The 19,556-nt window shown below is 42.1% G+C and overlaps 1 protein-coding gene across 5 annotated transcripts in view; it reads left to right on the forward strand.

Moving 5' to 3' along the window:
• MTMR3 (myotubularin related protein 3) overlaps positions 1-19,556 on the forward strand; it is a 78,202-nt gene that overhangs the window by 42,396 nt on the left and 16,250 nt on the right. For all 5 annotated transcript variants that reach the window (XM_065646127.1, XM_065646126.1, XM_065646128.1 and 2 more), the window contains 8 exons: positions 1,450-1,532; positions 4,423-4,589; positions 7,778-7,874; positions 9,366-9,479; positions 15,196-15,401; positions 15,596-15,727; positions 17,275-17,386; positions 18,493-18,688. In XM_065646127.1, the coding sequence (XP_065502199.1) occupies positions 1,450-1,532; positions 4,423-4,589; positions 7,778-7,874; positions 9,366-9,479; positions 15,196-15,401; positions 15,596-15,727; positions 17,275-17,386; positions 18,493-18,688 (1,107 nt within the window). The remainder of the gene's footprint in view (positions 1-1,449; positions 1,533-4,422; positions 4,590-7,777; positions 7,875-9,365; positions 9,480-15,195; positions 15,402-15,595; positions 15,728-17,274; positions 17,387-18,492; positions 18,689-19,556) is intronic.

A 19,556-nucleotide genomic window follows, 5' to 3' on the forward strand; every position in this document is an offset into this window, starting at 1 on the left:
AACAAAGAATAACTTGCCCGGACCAGCCTCGCTGAGGGTTGGTACTTCCAACTTTGGAGAGTCCAGTGCTGCTGCTTCTTTGTACTTTGACAAGGCTGAAGGTCGAGCATCAAGACAACACCTGCCTGTTGTATTCTGGGGATTGTGAGCTCTGGGCAATGATGTGAGCTCTTGCATTCAGAAGAGGAGGCTGGACTCTGACTTTTGGGTGGGCAGGGAACACTGGCTGTGAGCTGTGTCCCTGCCTTCCCGAGAGACACCAGGGTTTTAATCACATTTACCATTGGCTTGCTCTGAGCATCCTCATGCTCAGCCTACATTTTCTTGTGGTCTGTATTTCTGAGACACCTCTTTCCCTTGCCTGCCGTTTTCAGTTCCATTTCCTTTGTTCATTCCGCTGAAATCAGGTACTTTCTAAGCTTTGTGGTGCCTGAATAGAAGCTCTTGATTCCTCACCCTTGATGGGAGGTGACCCTCGGGCACTGGGCCAGCACTGTGGAAAGGCACCGGTGGAACAGAGTCTTACAGCCACGTCTGCTGGATCGTCCTCTGCTGGCAGAGAAGATAACGGAGCATTTGGGTGTTTCTCTGATATCCTTGGTATTGAAGGATCTCGATGGCAGAGGTTTTGTTGCCTTGTGTAGTGTTCAATATAATCTAATAAACAATTCAAGGAGTTTTACACTCTGTGTTCGCTATCGGTATTAGTTAAATTCTCTGTGTTTGGAATTGGAACCGTTACGTTGATAAGTTGAACACTAACTTGTGCATTATTGTTTTAAATTAATACATTTGCCTGTCTCAGGTAAAGGTCCAAAAATATTAATGAAAAGTAATATTTTCATCTTATGGTTTCTTCTTATCTTTAAAGGCACTTGCGTCTGCTTACATGTTTTGCCTCATGCAGCTTCCGCTAATTATATGTGCCATAAAACATAAGTCCATATAATACACCTTTAAAAATGAATTATTCAGCGTTATCACTCTAAATATGGCTGCTTTGATCACAAGTGTTGATCTAAACAGGTCAAATGTTTTTTTCCCTGAGGAGGAAATACGGGATGTTTCCATAAAACAAGCACGTAGGCTGCAGCAGTCTGCCAAGGAGATCTTGCTCAGCAGTTCATCTTTGACACCAACAGCTAAAATGATATTTCCAAGGTCCCAACATTTGGACCTATAAGAGAGAAAGATGCTTCCATGAGAGAGGAGCTTGTGGGTTTCTTCTGCTTTTCCTGTAAGGTTTCTGGACTATACAGGAATGGAGCTGAACCTACTGGTACACAGTACCACACTTCAGAGCTGTTGAGGTCCTTATACTTGGTTTTCTCTGTTTTTTCTCTCTTTTCAGACTCCACATAGTCATATAATAAATCCTTGTGACATACACAACGAAACTGCAGCGTTAGTGCTGCTTGAAATAAAATCATGTCCTCTTCTTAATTGCAGGTTCCGTTGCAGCTTATAGAAAGCGTTGAGTGCCGTGATATATTTCAACTTCATTTGACGTGCAAAGACTGCAAGGTGATCAGGTACGAATAGGCTGGAAGTTGAGGGGGTAACTTTGCTTTCCACACGCTGTGGACAGCTGTGGCGCTTTGAGAAAATGTTTTTTCTTACGTAGTGGACTTGTTCTCCCTCAAAAGATTTCGGTTTTGTCTGATTTTTCTGTGTGATAGCCGGGCATTTTTGTAAAGAGGGTGGGAGCAAGATGGTCTGTGGTTTTGCTTGCTGTGATACAGTATAGCAGCAAACCTTGGTCTGAGCCTAAGTGGCTGATCTTGATTTATTCTGAAATGAATTATAGCCTGACTGCGTTCTCCCCGCCTTACAATAATTTATAATATATCGCTTCAATTAGTTATGAACTAGCTAAAACCGCTGAAACACATGCTTCTCAGAAAAGTGTTTAATCAAGATTTGGGGTTTGGAGAGTGAAGGGCTGGGCTTGTGCAGCTCCAGGTGGAACCTTTGGATAAGACCAACCACTCTGCCTGGTTAACGTCTCTGAGGGTACAGGTGCCATCCTTGGAAAAGAACATGAGGAAATAAGGTAAAGCCAGGTCTGGACCCCCCTGCACCCAGTGCAGTAGGTAGCATACCTAAAAATTAGTATTTATTTGTCTATCCTTCAGAATCTGCCCCAGGCGCCTCTGCACTACTGAGCCTGATCTACAGCTCTTGCCTCCTTCTCTGCTGCAGGAATTAATTTTGATCTATAAACTTTAATTAACAAGAAAGGAACATTTCTGTTTGATTAAATGCTTGCTGGCAGTACCTTTTGTATAATGAAATGAGCCCCAGTCATCTCTGAGCGCTTGGAATGTTTAACAGGCCAGCTGCTTCCCGAAATGCTGGATTTTGATGAGGACTAATTTTACTTTAGAAGTAATATTTAGTTTAATGTGAATTAAATATTTAACTTCCTCTTCATTTGTAGCTCTTGACATTTCAAAAAGTCACCCTTCCTCTCTACATTAATTTGCTATTTCTCTTTAATTGTAGCATGAATATAAATTTGCATTTCTGCCCTTCCTTATGAATTTCCCTTTGAGATTGTGTCTCTGAGAATCAGCACTTGGTGACACTGGCCCTTGGAAGATCCTGAAGTATGGGCTGAGATACCAGATTTAGAACGTTTTCATGTTCTTGTTCATGAACAAAGCAGTTTGTGTTTGAATACTAGGGCTCAAGTAAAGATCTTACTTGTTATTTGCAACACCAATGTTAAAAGAAAATGGGGTCCCCAGGGTGAGATGTATCTTGTCTGACTGTGGATGTTTAATAAGGAATTATCCAGTCGAAGCTGTTAGTCTGGGCTTGCTTTACAGTCAGCGATGGGGAATAAACACCTCCAGGCTGCGGTTCCTCACGGTATTTAGACACATTTTGTGACACGTCTTTTTCCCTCCCATGACTGCCTTGCAGATATTTGCAGGTAGGGTAATAAATCCTGCCCTTAGAGAATACAGATACTATCATTAACCACCAGTGCGGGAGAATGCAGACTGAGCTGAATGTAAATACCCGGTGAATATTTTATAACTATAAAATCTTGAAGAAATCTGTCAGAGCAAAATAAATCACTGATCTTATTTCCACCTTTTTATTCTAAAGAGTCTTTGGAAAGACAAGCTGATGTAGTTTTAATGTACCGCTTGGAAGATGAGTTTCTCCTGTGCAGAGAATATTCTTGCGGGTGGTTGTTGTTAGTCTGGAATGTTAGGCTAAGCTCAGCTTCAAAACCATTGTTTGTGCTTCCCACCAAGGCCAGGAAGAGAATCTCAGCATATGAGACCAGAGATGAATGTAAGATTTCAGATACTGGAGTTTTCCCTTATTATTCTCAAACTAAGTGGATTCGTCAAATGGATCTTTCTCCTATGCCTGATGTAAAAATGTATTTGTGTTTATGGGAATACGATGCACAGATTACAATGTACGTGGTGTTTTCTGGGTGTCACCTCTTACAATAAACCTTGACAGATGCTCTCTGTTCACCCCCCGCCCTCCCCACAAAGGAAAGGGAATAGGAGGAAAAGAGAGAGACTGGAAAGTTGGAAAAAGTTAAAAATGCTTTACTAATGCTACTAATAAATAGAGAAAACAATACAAAATATACAAAACCAATCTTGAATTTCCCGGCACAGCGCAGCAGCGGAGCTGCAGGGCGGGCGCCTGAAGTCCTGGGCTGGACTCCGCAGCAAGTGGAACTGGATTCAGGGATGCAGGGTCTGGAACCAGGCCTGGGATCGCAGGGACGACAGGCAGGGTCCTCTTCAGCTGCCCACCATGGTCCAAGAGCGCGAGACCCTCCTGATCTCCCGCTTTTATAGGGTATATGACGTGGATGGGATGGAATACTCGGTCAATTTTAGTCACCTGTTTTGTCTGCCCCTCCTGGTAAATATGCCCCTCTCACTTAGGGGACGTGCAAAATTTATGAGTAACCTTAGCTGCCGTGGCAATAAGTCTAAACCTGGGCCTCTTCTGCATAGCATTGCTAACGTTATCAGCTCCAGAGCGCAGTGTCTGAAAAAACACGCAGCCAAATTCAGAAAAGTGCAGTTACCTAGAAGAACTTAGCTGAAAGGAAAATTCACTAAAAGAGAAACTGGTATTGTTTTTAACAAAACCAGGACGCTGGTTTTCCAGCAGTCGACAGTGGCTGTAATGCTCCTGCCTCTGCTCGGGGCAAAGCTGCAGGCTGAGCTTAGTGTCACCATCCCTGGGTTTAGAGCAAACATGCGCATAAACCTCTCCTGACTAGTAGCGCATACCCCTGGTTTGTTTGCAGTTGCACAACATTGCTTTTCTGCTTACAGTTTATTTTGACTTCATAACTCTTTGTAGTCAGCCTGTCAGATCTTGTGTGGCAGCTTTTACTGCAAATTAACAGATAAATGTTTGTTTCTGGGCCAGGTGTCAGTTTTCTACTTTCGAGCAGTGTCAAGACTGGCTGAAGCGGCTGAACAATTCCATCCGCCCGCCCTCCAAGATCGAAGACCTCTTCTCGTTCGCCTACCACGCGTGGTGCATGGAGGTGTACGCCAGCGAGAAGGAGCAGCATGGGGATTTGTGTCGCCCGGGTACGTGGAAACGCTTTGGGGGTTGTCACAAACGCACTGACTAGTGGGTACATGGGTACAAACTGGAACACAGGAGGTTCCACTTAAATATGAGAAGAAGCTTCTTCCCAGTGAGGGTGCCAGAGCCTGGCCCAGGCTGCCCAGGGAGGTTGTGGAGTCTCCTTCTCTGAAGACATTCCAACCTGCCTGGACACCTTCCTGTGTAACCTCATCTGGGTGTTCCTGCTCCGGTGAGGGATTGCACTGGATGAGCTTTTGAGGTCCCTTCCAACCCCTGACATTCTGTGTGACTAGGAACTGCCTCCTTGCTGAAATCCCCAAAAAAGTTATAAATAAATTCAGTCTGTGCTGTTGTAAAGTGAACGTGGAAAATTCTAGCATGGATTTATTTTTTTGTACATAAGTTCTTGTACTTCTTCGCTAGCTGGTGAATATACTGTACATGGTAATACATATGTATAATATATCTTTGCTTACAGCGAGGTGTCATTTTAATGTCTTGTATATCTGAGTTTTGTTCTGTCTGAAAAAGGCAAGATTAGCTCCCACCACAGCTACTTTGGGGTCAATTTGCAAAGCAGTACCAGAAATCCCACGAAAATTATTGTGGATTTGGTTTAGCTAGTCATGTGTTATACTAATAATAATTTTTTCACCATGGCAGCAACTTTGAATCTGCACCATTTGGTGTTTGTTGTGCCCACATTTTTGTAATTGGTGTTCAGTGTGGATGTTGAGGAGCAGGAGGTCCTGGAGCTGCTCCAGAGGTTCATTCACAGCTGCAAAACAGCGACTTATTTTAGTGAAATCTCATCCTTGCTGGGAAGTTTCAACTATAAATCTATGGGAATTGAATTGAAGAAGATAATCCCAAGACACTGTAATTTATTTGTTTACATCCAGTGAGCCCAGCATTTGCTAGATATGGGCAAAAACACTAAATTGCTTCAGAATCTGTCTAAGTATCAACTTTTTAGGAAAAAAAGTAAGTTGTTATCGATGTATGTAATGGGAGATACGAACTGTTGCTCACAAGATCAGCACAAGTACACAAAAATGTATACATACACCAAAAGTATAGCTTGCTTTTTCTCTCATTTTGAGAGTTGGTTGGGATGCTTTGAAAATATTCTCCATCTTGGCTCAAAATACCTCTTAAGATACCAGTATTTCAGGAGGAATGGAGAAAATGTTAAGGCTGGGGTTTCATTTCTCAGAGGAAAACTTAGGATTTCATGATATGCACAGCAGCTGAAAAATTAAAAGGGACAAATCAAACAGAATATTTCCTTTTCATGTAGTTTTATGTGTTTCCCTTAAAACCCACTAGCAGGAGGCAGCATCGGTGATTGGAGATGTTTCCAATATTCTCGTTTGCTATCCGGAAAAATCTGTAGGATGTCTCACAAGTTTTAATGACTGTCCCTTGAAGGCGCTGATAATGAAGCCCATCCTCAGTGCTCTGAAAACTTGCTGCTGTTCCAGTATAAGGTGGTCGGTTTTTTTTAAATAAAAAATTTGCTGCTAATGAAGAACCTGAGCGAGACTGTTGACTGGAATGTATTGTCCCAGTTTCCCCTCTGCACTTGATCTATCGCAGTAGGTGCCTGGCAGATAATAAATTCAAGCTGGTGCAGAGTTCATGTGAGAAGCGGGAAATTGTTGGCAAGCTCCGGTCTAATTGTTCTGGTGATCGGGAAGGTAGAGCCTGCGCAATACCCAGACTAACCTGCACAAAGTTCACCATGCGGGAGGCAGAAATATTTCTTTTTTTATGGTACTGCTGTACCGGTGACACGATGGAAAGGGAATAAGTGATGAAGGTCAGTCAGGCCCACAGATTTTACCATCGTGTGCCTTGAAGGGTGAATATTCTCAATATGCACAGAATGTCATTCTCACGTTTTACCTTCCAAAAGGTATAAGAAAAACAATCTCACGCACAGAATGTCATTCTCACGTTTTACCTTCCAAAAGGTATAAGAAAAACAATCTCGTGCAGATCTCTTGCACATTGTTCATTTTGTAAAGCACATCTAGATTTGCAAATTCCATTTTCACTGTGTGATGTGACCTTTAGGAATGAATAACATGTAGCTTTTCTATCAGTTAAGTGCTGTAGTTAGGCTGCTATCTTTATTCTTAATTTACCTTTCTCTATATTGTTCTGTAATGTCACATAAAAATGGTTTCAGACATGTATATTTACTTCTTTGAGGTAAATCTGTATCTACACATATCTCAGGTATTTAAAGACTTCAAGGGCTTTCTTAAATATGTAATGGAAATATGTAATACTTAAAGCATTAATTTTTCAAGTGATTTTTTTCTCCTCTTGGGTGATGCTCTGCCTCATGATTCAGTGATACAGTAATTTAAAGAGACAAGCAATGGACGGACTTTCAGAATCATTTCATCTAGTGTTGCTCACACATTCATTAAATTTATCATTATTTTTATTCTTAGCTCTGCGAGCCTGGACATTTCGTTATTCTCTTCTACAGGTTGACTAAGTACCTTCTAATTCTCTAGAGTTTCTGTCTATCAGGAACATTTTTCTTTATTGCCATTGTATATTTTTCAGTTGTATTTTGATTTTTTTTTTTTAAAAGCGTCTGGGAAATAAATGTAGCTCATTCCAGTTTAATATATTAGTCCAGGAATTTGTGGGGATCTCACAACTGATCTCTGTGTCAATCATTTATTCATTTTATCTTCATATCTCCGAATGACTGAGGGAGGAATAACGTCCAGTTCACGACAGAAAACTGAGATAAAGGTTAAATTGCAGGGCTTGGCTACAGTCAGAGCCTGGGGCTGAAATTGCGAATTAAATGGTGATCGCCCAAGTTCCATGTATCAGAGCTTCATGTTCTTCTGATTGATACAAAATTCTTCTGAAATTCAGAAGAGAAAAACTACCGGGGTTTTCCCAGCGAGCCGCTGATGGAGCTGAATTGCTTTTGCTGCCGTGCTTGGTTCCGATCTGTGGCGTTATTGTTTCTGATCTGAATTTACAGAAGCCGCTTATTTCACAGAAATGGCATGGTCAATGTCAATGGTGCTTCTGAACTGTTATTTTCTCTTTTCACTTCTTAATAAGTATGAGTGCAGTGGTGGTATTTTCTCTATTTTAAAAGGTGCTGCTTATTTCACATTTATTTTCTCTCTCTGCTTTTGATACCCAGGAGAACACGTAACTTCGAGGTTTAAAAATGAAGTGGAGCGGATGGGGTTTGATATGAACAATGCCTGGAGGATTTCCAACATCAATGAGAAGTACAAGTGAGTTCTGGGGGCTGCTGATCTGTGGCCAAGTGGCATCTCAAAATACCCATTTTGTTAGAACACATTCCTGGAAGTTTTTCCAAGTTCTGCAGTCCCTAATAAGGGACAATTTGAATTATGGTTTTTTTGCAATTTTACAGAAATGCTTTTAAAGCATGATTTAATATTTTATTAACTCTTAAAATTTTTGTAGCCTTAAAAATAGTAGATTTTGATGTGCTTGCTGGAGGATTTCTTAGAGAATAAGCATTCTAATGGAAGAAAGGGGGAAGCCCAAAGTGAATAAAGACTGGAGTTTGAACTTTCAAAAACCATTCTTAATTGTGTCACTCTCTAACTTGTGACAATGACTTGTGTTAAAAAAAATTGTTTTGGAAGAGTTAAGCTTGTAGATTCTGAAAATAAAAGAAAGCACTTTCTCTGGTCCTGAAAACACAGATAAATGTCCTTTTCTGTAGCTGGTGGAGCAGAGGAAGGTGTTTCTGGTAGGACGGGCTGTACTGACTGATCCCTAATCCAATTCCCAGCAAAACCAGCAGCAATGCTGTGTAATAAAACACGTTTCATTGCTCTGTCTTTGCAAGATAATGACTTGCAGCTGGTCATTGGTATCACTGCAGGATGAATATCTGTCTTGGTCTCTAAAAAATCTAGGGAGGAAAAATAGCTATCCCTTATGTGTTTATTACTAATGAAAAGGAAGAAAACTTTCTATCTCACATGGAAGCAGAATGACATAAACTGCTCCTTTCCTTCCTTCTTGTGGTCAGCACTTGAGAAAAGACCATTTTTTCAGCACAATTGATACATTTTTCTGAATAGAACGCTCTTGGACATGTGCTCAGGTCTGTCCTTGTGCAGTAAATGCATCTCTTGAAGGGGATGGACTGAGGACGAACCAGTTTATGATTCAGCAGTATGTCGCGGTCATTACTGATGGCTCACGCTGTTCTCTTTGGCAGTCACGGCTTTATTAGTTAAATTGTGCGGCAGGAGATGCATCTAGAAAGTTCCAGTTAGCCAGTCAGACATGAGCCACTACACTCAGATTCCTGCCTTCAGCGAGGGTTGATTAACCAATATATTTTTTCATACCTACACAAATTTCTGTCTTGAATCCGGTAGCCCGGGGTGGTTCTGCTTCTGTGTTTGTGGCCCAGAAATCCAGTGGTTAATTCTCAGCGTGGAGAGATGGGGAATTTCTTTTCTATGATCCAGTTTATTTCAGCAGCTGGAGTTTAAAATCGCCTATATATGAATTTCCTGAGAAGACACCAGCGTGAATCTTCTAATTCTGAAATGCGTTTATGCCCCTTGATGTTCACAGTGCTTTTTGGCTGTGCAAAGGAGGAGTTTATTAATACACAGTGAAACAGGAATTTAAAAATCAAAGCAGATTGCTGTCAGGTTACTTATACTGCTTATTTGTGTGTGTTGTCTGGGAGGTGTGTAATTTGCATTCAACACTTTGCCCTGTGTTTCTCGCAGGCTCTGTGGAAGTTACCCCCAGGAAATCATTGTTCCTGCCTGGATCACAGACAAAGAGCTGGAGAGTGTGGCGAGCTTTCGGTCCTGGAAGCGCATCCCCGCTGTTGTGTACAGGTGAGGCTCTGCGGCAGCTTTCACCAGGCTGTACATGGGCTGAAATAAGTTGCAATTGGCAATCTTGGCTTGTAATGAAGGTGTTCAGGCTCCTCTGGGCCCCAGATGTCCCCTCGCTGTGCCTGACAGACTTCAGCAAAAATGTTAAAGGTATTTGAAAATAGTATTTTTATAATTTAGTCAAAGTAAAGAGAGGTCTGGCTTGCATAACATGATGCAGAGGGCGCTGCGTTACAGCCCAAGACCTGCCAGGGCAGAGCTGGAGAACTGAGGTGACAAAACCTGGCCCTGTCCCCTCTGTGGTGCCGGGCGAGCGGTACCTGACCTGCCCCAGCCTGGTTCTCAGGCTGCTGCTCCGCTCCAGAAGGATCCCAGAAGCAAACGACGTAGAGAACACGACCCTGGAACAAAACACAACCCACCCTGAGGGTTTAGGTGTCAACTGAGGGTGATGGGACCCTTTGCGTGAGAAAACGTTCAGACCTCTATTTAACTGACAGCAAAGGATGACCTGTTAGGCCTGATAACTTGGGGTCTTTCTCTCTACATTTGCTACATGTATGTTTTGTTTTATACCTATTCCAAACTCCAAGTGTGTCAGACAGCAGCACATTGGCCCCTGTCAAGCCATAAATGAGCTTAAGACAAAATTGCTGCACGTTCACAGAATGAAAATAGTGGTTTGTATCTTTTCATTCCAAACACATATTTTAGTAGCACTCAGCGCTGCATCTCCTGCAAGTCATTCCTGGGCCAGTCACCTCGGTTAAGAGTGATCTTATTTTTTAATATGAAAATGAAAAAACGTAAGATGAAGACATCAAGGCAGCTGAAGAAACGATCAATAGCATCCCTAGCTGGGTACTGCGTTGGTTTTTCTCTAATTCTCATCCGGCTAATACTCAGACTGCAGGATAGACAAGGACAAATCCCAAAATTATTTAAGGGAGATATAAAACTCAAATTACAGAAGAATGTATGTGTTAGCCCTACCTACATATTAGATAGTCTTAATCAGACAGTCTCTTCCTTAGATATTGAGTCCAGCAATTCTTCATAACAAAACCACTTTCTTGAGACACTGTTTTTTTGGCAGCTTCTTTACTAAGAAATATATTTCGGCATCTGTTTTTTTCAAATATTCTGGAACCTGTTATTTAATACCTTGGCCGCTTTCCTGGTGTAGCTATCTTCCCATAAATGTTTAAAATCACTTGAAAAAAAATCAGATGACAAAGGGATTAAAAAGATAATGAATACTGATAATTCCATTAAGGCTGCCCAGCCACCTATTCCTCCTAAACAGACCAAAAGGAAAAGCTGTTCCGTGGGCAGGAGCTAAATTTAGAGAGCACTAAAGTTGACAAATTCATATGGCCTGGGTTGGAGGAGCAAATGTACAAGAGCAGGCCACAAAATATTATTTACCCAGCTTAAGAGTCCTTGTTGTGGGAAAGGAGAACAAATCAGCTTTAGGCAGCAGACCATTCGCTTGAAATCCTATTTTTTTCTCTTTTTTCTTCTAAATAATAGCGGGTTAGCACAGTCTCTTTGTGAATGTTAAGAAATGGCTCCATCCTCAGTTCAGCCCTGCAAGGGGGAAAATGCTTCCCAGCGCACGCAAATTTTTTAAGACTTAAGGTATTTTATTATTATGGTAGTACACGTAAATATGTATATTATAGATATGTATGGAAGAGAATAGTGTGATTTATATATGGGTTTGTGTTTGACTTTGAACTCTGTATTTCATGCCTTTTCTGCAGTTGTGACACAATCAGGGGACATTTGACCTGCAGGAAACTTGGCCTGGGGAAACATCCCCCCCACCTTTCATCACCGTACAGCAGAGAAAATCACTTTTTTGCATTCTGGGGTACAGCTCACGTTGTGGGGGATTTATGGGAAAGGGATTTAAATGTTGCGAAGACCTCATAGACTGAAATTGTTTAAACCGTGGCATTCAATTTTCTGCAGTTCAGATGAGACTCTGTTAAATTACTACATCATTTTTCATTTGTAATCTTAAAATCAGTAGGAGAAAAGGTGGGTTTTTTTCTCCTTTTTGATTTCTTTTTTTTTATCTTGACATTTAGTAATAGATTTTTCCAGACAGCCCAGCCCGTTCATCATTCCGCGCTCTAACAGACCTCACATCAGCTAGCAGGTGGTGATCCGGATGATTGGAAATCCATGTATAGTTCTCTCTGTATATATATTGCCATAAAAACAGCTTTTACTTTTGGAGAAGTAAGGGACAAAAGCTCGTTTAGCATTTTTTATCTGTTGAAGACGATTTTGGGAGTAATAGATTCATCATTGATCACATGTAAAATATCTGCTTTTTTTGCTTTACCTCAGGGAAAAATAAGTAATAATGATTTTTTTTAGAAAATTTGTCCGATAACTTGTCTCAGATACCGAGCCCTGGGCCAGGGAGAGACCAGAGACACAGACACTTGGCAACAAAACCCAGGGTGCACGGGCTGGATCCCGAGGCAAACTGCAAAAACACTCAGTGGAGACGGGACTGTCAGAAGCGTCGCTGCTGTTTGATGAGAATATTTCCAGAAAAATCTCACACCCAGCTTCTGCAGGTTCTGTGTTGACGGGTTTTGAAAATCTAGGCACGTTTTTACATAGGGGTCTTTTCATCATGAACTGTACTTGCGGGATTATATTAGTGAATTGCAGCAATGATTTTTTTAAGTTGCAAGTACTATTAGTTAATAAGTAATGCCGCGGAGGGAGCCATTCAACCCTTCGTTATTCCTCCCCGTCTTTGTAGTTCCGAGGACGCGATGAATTTATTGTTGCACTCAAAAGGTGGCTTGAGCATGTATATCACAGTTACACAGTGCCCTTTAAAAAGGGCTTTATAGTCACCTAATGGTGATTTGCTATTGAATTTCTGTAGGGAGGCTGCACATTGCGTTGTCTCAAAGAGGATTAGGAAATTTGCGGGTTTTGCTTTACATTTTTAAATCTTTTTTTTGGTTACTGAGTCACAGCATCTCATCCCCAGCTCTATCTCTAGGGACTGTGGAGTCACACTGAAACTATTTCCTATTTTTTGTTCCTGCGGCCAGTCCGGTTGGAATGAATGTGATTCCTCAGACCTCCAACATGACTGTAAATAGAATTTATTTGCTGATTTCCAGTGGTACATCTGAACATTGCATATTTGTGCTGGCTTAGGAGTGTTAGGGCTTCACAGCTATCAGTGAACTCTGCTTTTGGCCTATTATTTGTGGTATAAATGGGAGGCAAGAACCCGGAGATGAAAATAAAACTGTTTATGAACCCATGAAAATGATTCCGCAGGCAAGTAGTAATGAAACCTGGGAGAACACATGGAAAAATAAATGAGCTTCTCCGAGCGTTCCAAATACATTTCTTACACGTATAATGATGTTTTATTTTTCTTTTGTTATTTGTGCAAGCATAGCAGGGAACTCGATGGCCTTTCAGTGATTTGCGTGGATTTTTTGCTGAACTAATTTGCTATCAATAGAGGTGTTTCTGGAAGGCTTTTCATTTCAGCAGAAATACGTCTTCCTTCGCATGCGGGTGGCTGGCGGTGCCGCGCCATTCAGATCGCTTTGCCTTCGCTCCGGTTAATGCCGCCTGTCACTTGCTTCCTCCCAGTCGAGGAATTCGATATGAAACAATTACAAAAGAGCTCTGAAAAATACTTAAAATTCCATGTCACAGCCTATTTTATAATGTTAGTTTTTGCCAGGAGGAGCGTTGCTATGGGCTGAGCAGGAGGCAGCGGCTGTGCCAGCAGAGGTGGTGCTGCCGGCAGCTCTGACAGTGTACAAACCAGCTCGTCACACCTCCAGAAACATTTATTAGAGCGGTGAGAGCAAAAGTGAAGATTTATGGGTCTGGGTGGGCTTTCCTCCTGTTCAGGGCTCTCCAGCTGTTTAAATTTTATTTAAGATTCAGCCAACCTCACCATTCTGTGCAGGTGCCGCCTTCGAGGGATTAAAGCAGCTCTTGGTTGAGGTGGTGCTGAGATGGGCGGTTTGTTTGCGGGAAGATACTAAAATCCTTTGCTGCATCATAACATATAGGAACTGTAATTGCATGCGCATACTTGATATCACATATTATATCAGATATTATATTCTGTGGTTCTGGTGGGACTCCTGAGCAAGAGCGGCATTTAAATGGAGAAGAACAGCGCGTGGATAAGCGGTGGGATGTTTCAGATGGGCCATGAGGTGGGGACGGGACATTTCGAGGTGTCCCATCAGGATTCAGGGCATGAAGGTCGAGGAGAACATTGGAAACACCAGATAGAACCACTTCAGTGCACGGGGAATTACGTTTCTGTTGGCAGCACTGGGATGTGCCAGCAGGTGAGATTACAGTGATAATATGTTCCAGTATTCTTTTTTTATAATGGATTGTAGGGAAGAGTTTTTAAATCTTTTTCAGAGTATGTTTGCAATGGTTGGATAAGTTTTAAGTATTTAAAATCTGTTCTTTATGTGTAGTACAAGAAGAAAATACTAACTCTTCAGACATTTAAAAAATAATCTTTTTTATTTTTTTTAATGCGACTCCCCAGCAGAAGATCACTACATTCAAGTTAAGTCATTCTTCAGTTATCTCCCTGACGTATTTTTTTTATCGATAAACTCATCTCTCTACTCCATTTGCCATTCCTCTGTAGTTTTGTCAGTCTACAGAGTCCTTGCAATTTATATCTCAGTTTAGAAGACAAATATTCTGGTAATAAACAATATTTCCTTTCTCAGTGCTACTCTAGGTGTCTGTAGCAAAATTGGCTTGCTTGTAGACTTTGTCGTTTACCAGCCTGGCACCACACTGGTGCGTCACGTCGGAGCTGCTGTTGCTCTTCATCAGCTCCTTGATGAAACACAACCCGGGGAGGATGGAGAGGGATGAGAAGACCTGCACATGGAGGAGAAGCAGCTGAAAAGGGGATGGCAGAGCTGCTCCTTTCCAAGAGACACCAATACCAAACTTGCGAACGAGTAAAACTGCACATATTTAGTGTCCTGAGATGCAAAAGGCTCTTTTCCTTTTAGCTGGTGAAACAACACCTAAACTAGACTGGCTTCTCGATGTGGTTCTGCAGTATGCGGGGACCACCTCCTGTGATGTACAAGAGTGAGATTCTGCGTTACCGTTATCATCAGGCAGAAGAGGTGCCAAATTCTGCCAGTATTTTCTACCAAAATCGTAACATTTAATTAGTGATACGTTTCGATTTAAAAAAATCTCATCAAAAAATGAATCTGTGATTTTACTCCTGTCTTCTCACTTGAAAATTAGCATGAGTTAAATGGAACTTTCCAGTTCACTCTGGTATCCCAGCAGCAGACCTGCCTACTCAGCACTGTTGAATATGTCTTTAGCACCACATCTGCTGCTCTAGAACGTTCCTGAGCTTTCACTGGCCAACAGGCAACAATACTGAGCAAGAAAATGCTTTGTTTTCTCTTACTGACCCCAGTTTGACTTTCACCTTTTGGTGGCCGTGCTCACAGTCAGCGTTTTGATGGGCAGCACATGGAACACATCGTCACTCAACCCCAGGTTGAACCTGCTGAATGCCACAGAGGTCCCTGCAAGAATCAAACTGCTGGAGTGCACCATTGAATTTTTCACACCCTCTCTGTTTTTCATCCTGACTCTTCAAGTTATGCACCGCTGTTCTTTTTACTCTTTGCTATTCCAGGCACCAGAGCAATGGAGCGGTGATCTCCCGCTGCGGCCAGCCCGAGGTCAGCTGGTGGGGCTGGAGGAACGCAGATGACGAGCACCTTGTCCAGTCTGTCGCCAAAGCCTGTGCCTCCGATTCGAGGTCCAACAGCAACAAACTCCTGAATGGAATTTGTTCCAGAGATTTCGCCAACGGAGGGGACCTCTCCGATGTGGAATTTGGTAAGTTGGTTCCTTTTTGGAAAGGGCAGAGCTTTATATAAAGCTTCATCTCTTACACGTACTGTAACAATTCAACCCTTTGCATTTAATCAGGCATTCTGTTTCTCTATGCACGATGCAAACACAGTCACTGTTGTAAGCAGTGTCAGGAGTATCCTTTTAGTTACTTATGAGTTGCATCTTCTCTTCCCCAGATTCCTCAATCTCAAACGCTTCGGGAGCAGAGAGTTTGGCCATACAGCCCCAGAAGCTTTTGATCTTGGATGCGCGATCATACGCAGCGGCTGTGGCCAACAGAGCCAAAGGGGGAGGCTGCGAGTGCCCAGGTAAGTGCATTGCTTCGCAGTTTTCCATTCATTTAATCAAAAGGATTTGCTCAAATATGATTACGCTGATATACATACTTCACTAGTGCATATTTACCAGACTGCATGGATGCAAATGCTGTTTATCTTGCAAAGTTCCGCATCGTTGCAGCTATCGCACAGCCTTTCAAAAGGGCAGGTTTAGCTTTTCATTAAGTCTCTTTCTCAGAGCATAAAACCAGCTGGTAACAGTGTGCAGTAAATGCTGAACTGGGTGGAATACGCTGCCTTTCCCCTGCTGAGTCAAATATACGAACTAGAGTGAGACAAAGGTGTCCAGTGTGCTAATGTCTGAAAAAAAACCTCAACAAACTTGTAAAAATCCACTGACTGTAGAGTATAATAACATTCTAGAGCAGTTGTGCAGAATACAACTTTTCAGCAATTTTTCTAAAGTTGAAACATTTTTCAGCATTTGTATTGTAACCCAGAGCATCTGAAATCCTGATTCATCTTGCTTTTGTAATGCATTTGCAATTATCGCTTTCTTTGGTTTTCGGCACTTGGAAATTGTTAGTGTTATAAACAAGTTATTATTTTATGGTCACTATTGGATGTGAATGCAGCCTGTTAAAATTCGATGGGTGGAGAGTCTAGAAAAAAACACCAGACAGAAGAACTGTAGATATTTTGACCATATATTCTTGTTTTGGTCTTTGCTGCAATAGCTGCATTTGATATGTAGCCACCAGTAAGAAAAGAAGAATTTTCCATTTTAGACCTCAAAACTACTAAATAGCTTATCATCAGAGAGCAAAATTTCAAAACAAAAAAGTGGAGTATACAGAAAGTTTGCTTTTCTTCCTGTATATTGGTTCTTGAATTCTTTGTAGAAAATTTCCGAACAGCTGGTCACCTTCAATAAATTTGACCTGCATTAAGTGCTTCCTTTTTGCTGATAAGTTTTTTCCAGGTATTGCCAAGTTTGCTTAGTTCTCTCTGTAATAAAATACCTATGTTGTGCTTAATTTTATATATAATGTAATTCAGTAAAAAGACAAAAAAAAAAAAAGCTTAAATTCTCTGATATTGTCAGTTGCTTCTGACTGGAGCTGCGTAGTCTGTCACTAACAGGGTGACATCATTTTGCGCAGACAGAAGCATTAGGACAGAAGACAACTAAATCTAGGAAAGACTATCAAATTAGTATTTTTCTGCACCTTAGGTGCTCCCCATCTCTTATGATGTTTCTCACTCTTTTAGAAAACATTCTATAACGTCAAGCACAGTAATATCACTATTCCCATCAATTTGTACTCTTGCTTTTTGTAATATGAAGCAAAACATTGAAAACAAATACACGACCGCTTTGCTGACTCTTTCCTGCTTTGCTGTGTTGCAATACCTGCCGAACCCCAAGTCCCAGTTTCTCCTCACAGAATATTCGTAAACAGATTATTTCATCCGTCCACAGAAGCAGCGGTTTGTTTTGATGAAAAAGCTTCTTTTAGAAATTAAACTTAGCGTAGTTTTTAGTTTCTTCCCTCTTGCTTGCTATTTCCCTACAGAATATTACCCAAACTGTGAAGTAGTGTTCATGGGGATGGCAAACATCCATTCCATCCGCAAGAGCTTCCAGTCGCTGCGTTTGCTCTGCACACAAATGCCAGATCCAGGAAAGTAAGTGAATGTTTGGTGGGGTTTTGCGTTTGTTTACATGTCTCTGCAACTGCATTTTTACACTGCTGATTTGTAGACTGAAATTCAGTGTGTTTTCCCTTGGAGACTTCCCTGTGTAATAACTCTAAGCTATATTTTTTTTTATTTCCACGGAATTTGAGCCAAAGGCAGTCATTCTATCATTGGAGTGAACCTAGAAAATGAGATCTGAGATTATAACATAGCCTTGAGTATTGATACTAGAACGTTACTACTTTCAGGTGGGCTTCTAAGTGCTAGCACTTAGGCTTACCTGCTGCTCCTGGTTCTTTAATCTTCACAGCTTGGCTCTCCCTCAGAAAATTCTGGTGGTGTTCCATGCACTTCACACATTTCTAGTGTCATTTCAGGAGCCGTATTTCGTAGCCCCCCGATGCTCTGGGATGACAAACTCCCAGCATCACGGGAGCTTCACTCGGACGCTCTCGTTGCACCGGTCGCGTTTCCCCGACCACTTCCCTGTTTTAAATTTGCTGCTGAGAGCTTTTCATGGTTTCAGAGTAGATCCAGACTGGCCACCCTTACTAAACTGGAAATCTAGATCTTCACAGGGTCGAGATTCTTCAGCTGCCGCCAGCACATCTTGTAAAGCCTGGGAATAGCTGAGATACGGGAGATTTCAAAGGCAGCTCAGGTTCCACCCGTCCACGGAAGCACAGGGTGGGCAGGGTGGATGGCAGAGTCCCAAACCAGGCCAGTGGTGCTGGGAGTGCTGGGTGGTGGAGCCCTCAGCTCGGGGAAAGGACACCGCAGAGGCTGCGGGAGGTTCCGATTACCCAGCAGCGCTTACGTTGTTCGTTGCTGGTGACGTGTGATGCTCTTATCTGGGAAAACGTTATTTAAGCTTCTTGCAAAGCGCATATCACAGACTGGCTGTTCCTCAGCTGAACTGTGTGGCTTCGTTCCTTACAAACCTGGGAAAGCATTAGCAAGACATAAATAAAAAAATATTCAAGAATGACATTCACAGCTTATTAAAATAGGACCTTTGACTTGATAAATTCAAAGATCTGAACCCGAAAGCATTTTAAAAGCACAAAACCTCTCTTTCCCTTGTTTTTCTGTAGTTGGTTATCAGCTCTGGAAAGTACCAAATGGCTGCAGCACTTATCTGTGCTTCTGAAATCTGCGCTACTCGTCGTTCACGCCGTGGACCGAGACCAGCGCCCGGTCTTGGTGCACTGCTCAGACGGCTGGGACCGAACCCCCCAGATCGTGGCGCTGGCCAAACTGCTGCTCGACCCATACTACAGGACCACCGAGGTTTGTAAACCATCCCGTAGCACCAGGTACTTATGGAGTTTGGGTCCTTTCCTGAGGCAGTCTGTCTATAAATGGCTTCAAGTTTATCCACTAGATAAAGCACTCAAGCTGGCAGGAGTTTACCAACTGTAGATACAGTTACTTAGAGGTGTAAATATAGTCTATAATTCAAGAACAGATTATATTTTCCCCCTCTGCTGTAACTGCACAGTCATGGTCTATGCTTCCCCCGTTTAGCTCAGGAATGTGTAGCACCAAGTGCCACATATTGCAGTTTCCATTACACCACTGCAGTTTCTCAGCCAGCTATTGATACAAAGCCTTTCTCTTCTCTAGATTTCCCAACTGCCTTTTTTTCCAGTTTCACATTTTCATCGTCTTCTGTCAGTTATATTTCCCTTGGTTTTTCAGCCTGACTTTTTTTCCCCATCAGTGTTCAGCATCGTGCGATATGTGATGGCTGGATTCCATCTGCCGGCCCACGTACAAGATGCCTTTGTTGTCTAGAACAGAAGCACATGTCTGAACACTGTGCTATAAACTGCTGCTTAAAGCCTCAGACATATGAGGACCAGAAGTTGAAACTGTAGTGGTGCCTTTTGGATGAAATTGTGCTCCACTTTTTCACGCGGGGCATCCATCGGGATGTCCTTGGCACAGAACCTCCTCCTGGTCCCTCTGAAGAGTGTTGTCATTGGTTTTGTACACACCCTTGACCTTCCTTCTTGTCACCACGTCATCAGAGGAAACCATAAATTGTCTCTGCCTATACCAGGATCAGAAGTGTTCAGGAAAATGAGTCTTCAGCATTGCCACGTTTCAAGCTTTTCAGCTCTCGGCTATTATTTTTGCTCTAATTACAGCCATT

This window comes from Caloenas nicobarica, chromosome 16 (genome assembly GCF_036013445.1).
Source record: "Caloenas nicobarica isolate bCalNic1 chromosome 16, bCalNic1.hap1, whole genome shotgun sequence".
In the NCBI taxonomy this organism is placed as follows: domain Eukaryota; kingdom Metazoa; phylum Chordata; class Aves; order Columbiformes; family Columbidae; genus Caloenas; species Caloenas nicobarica.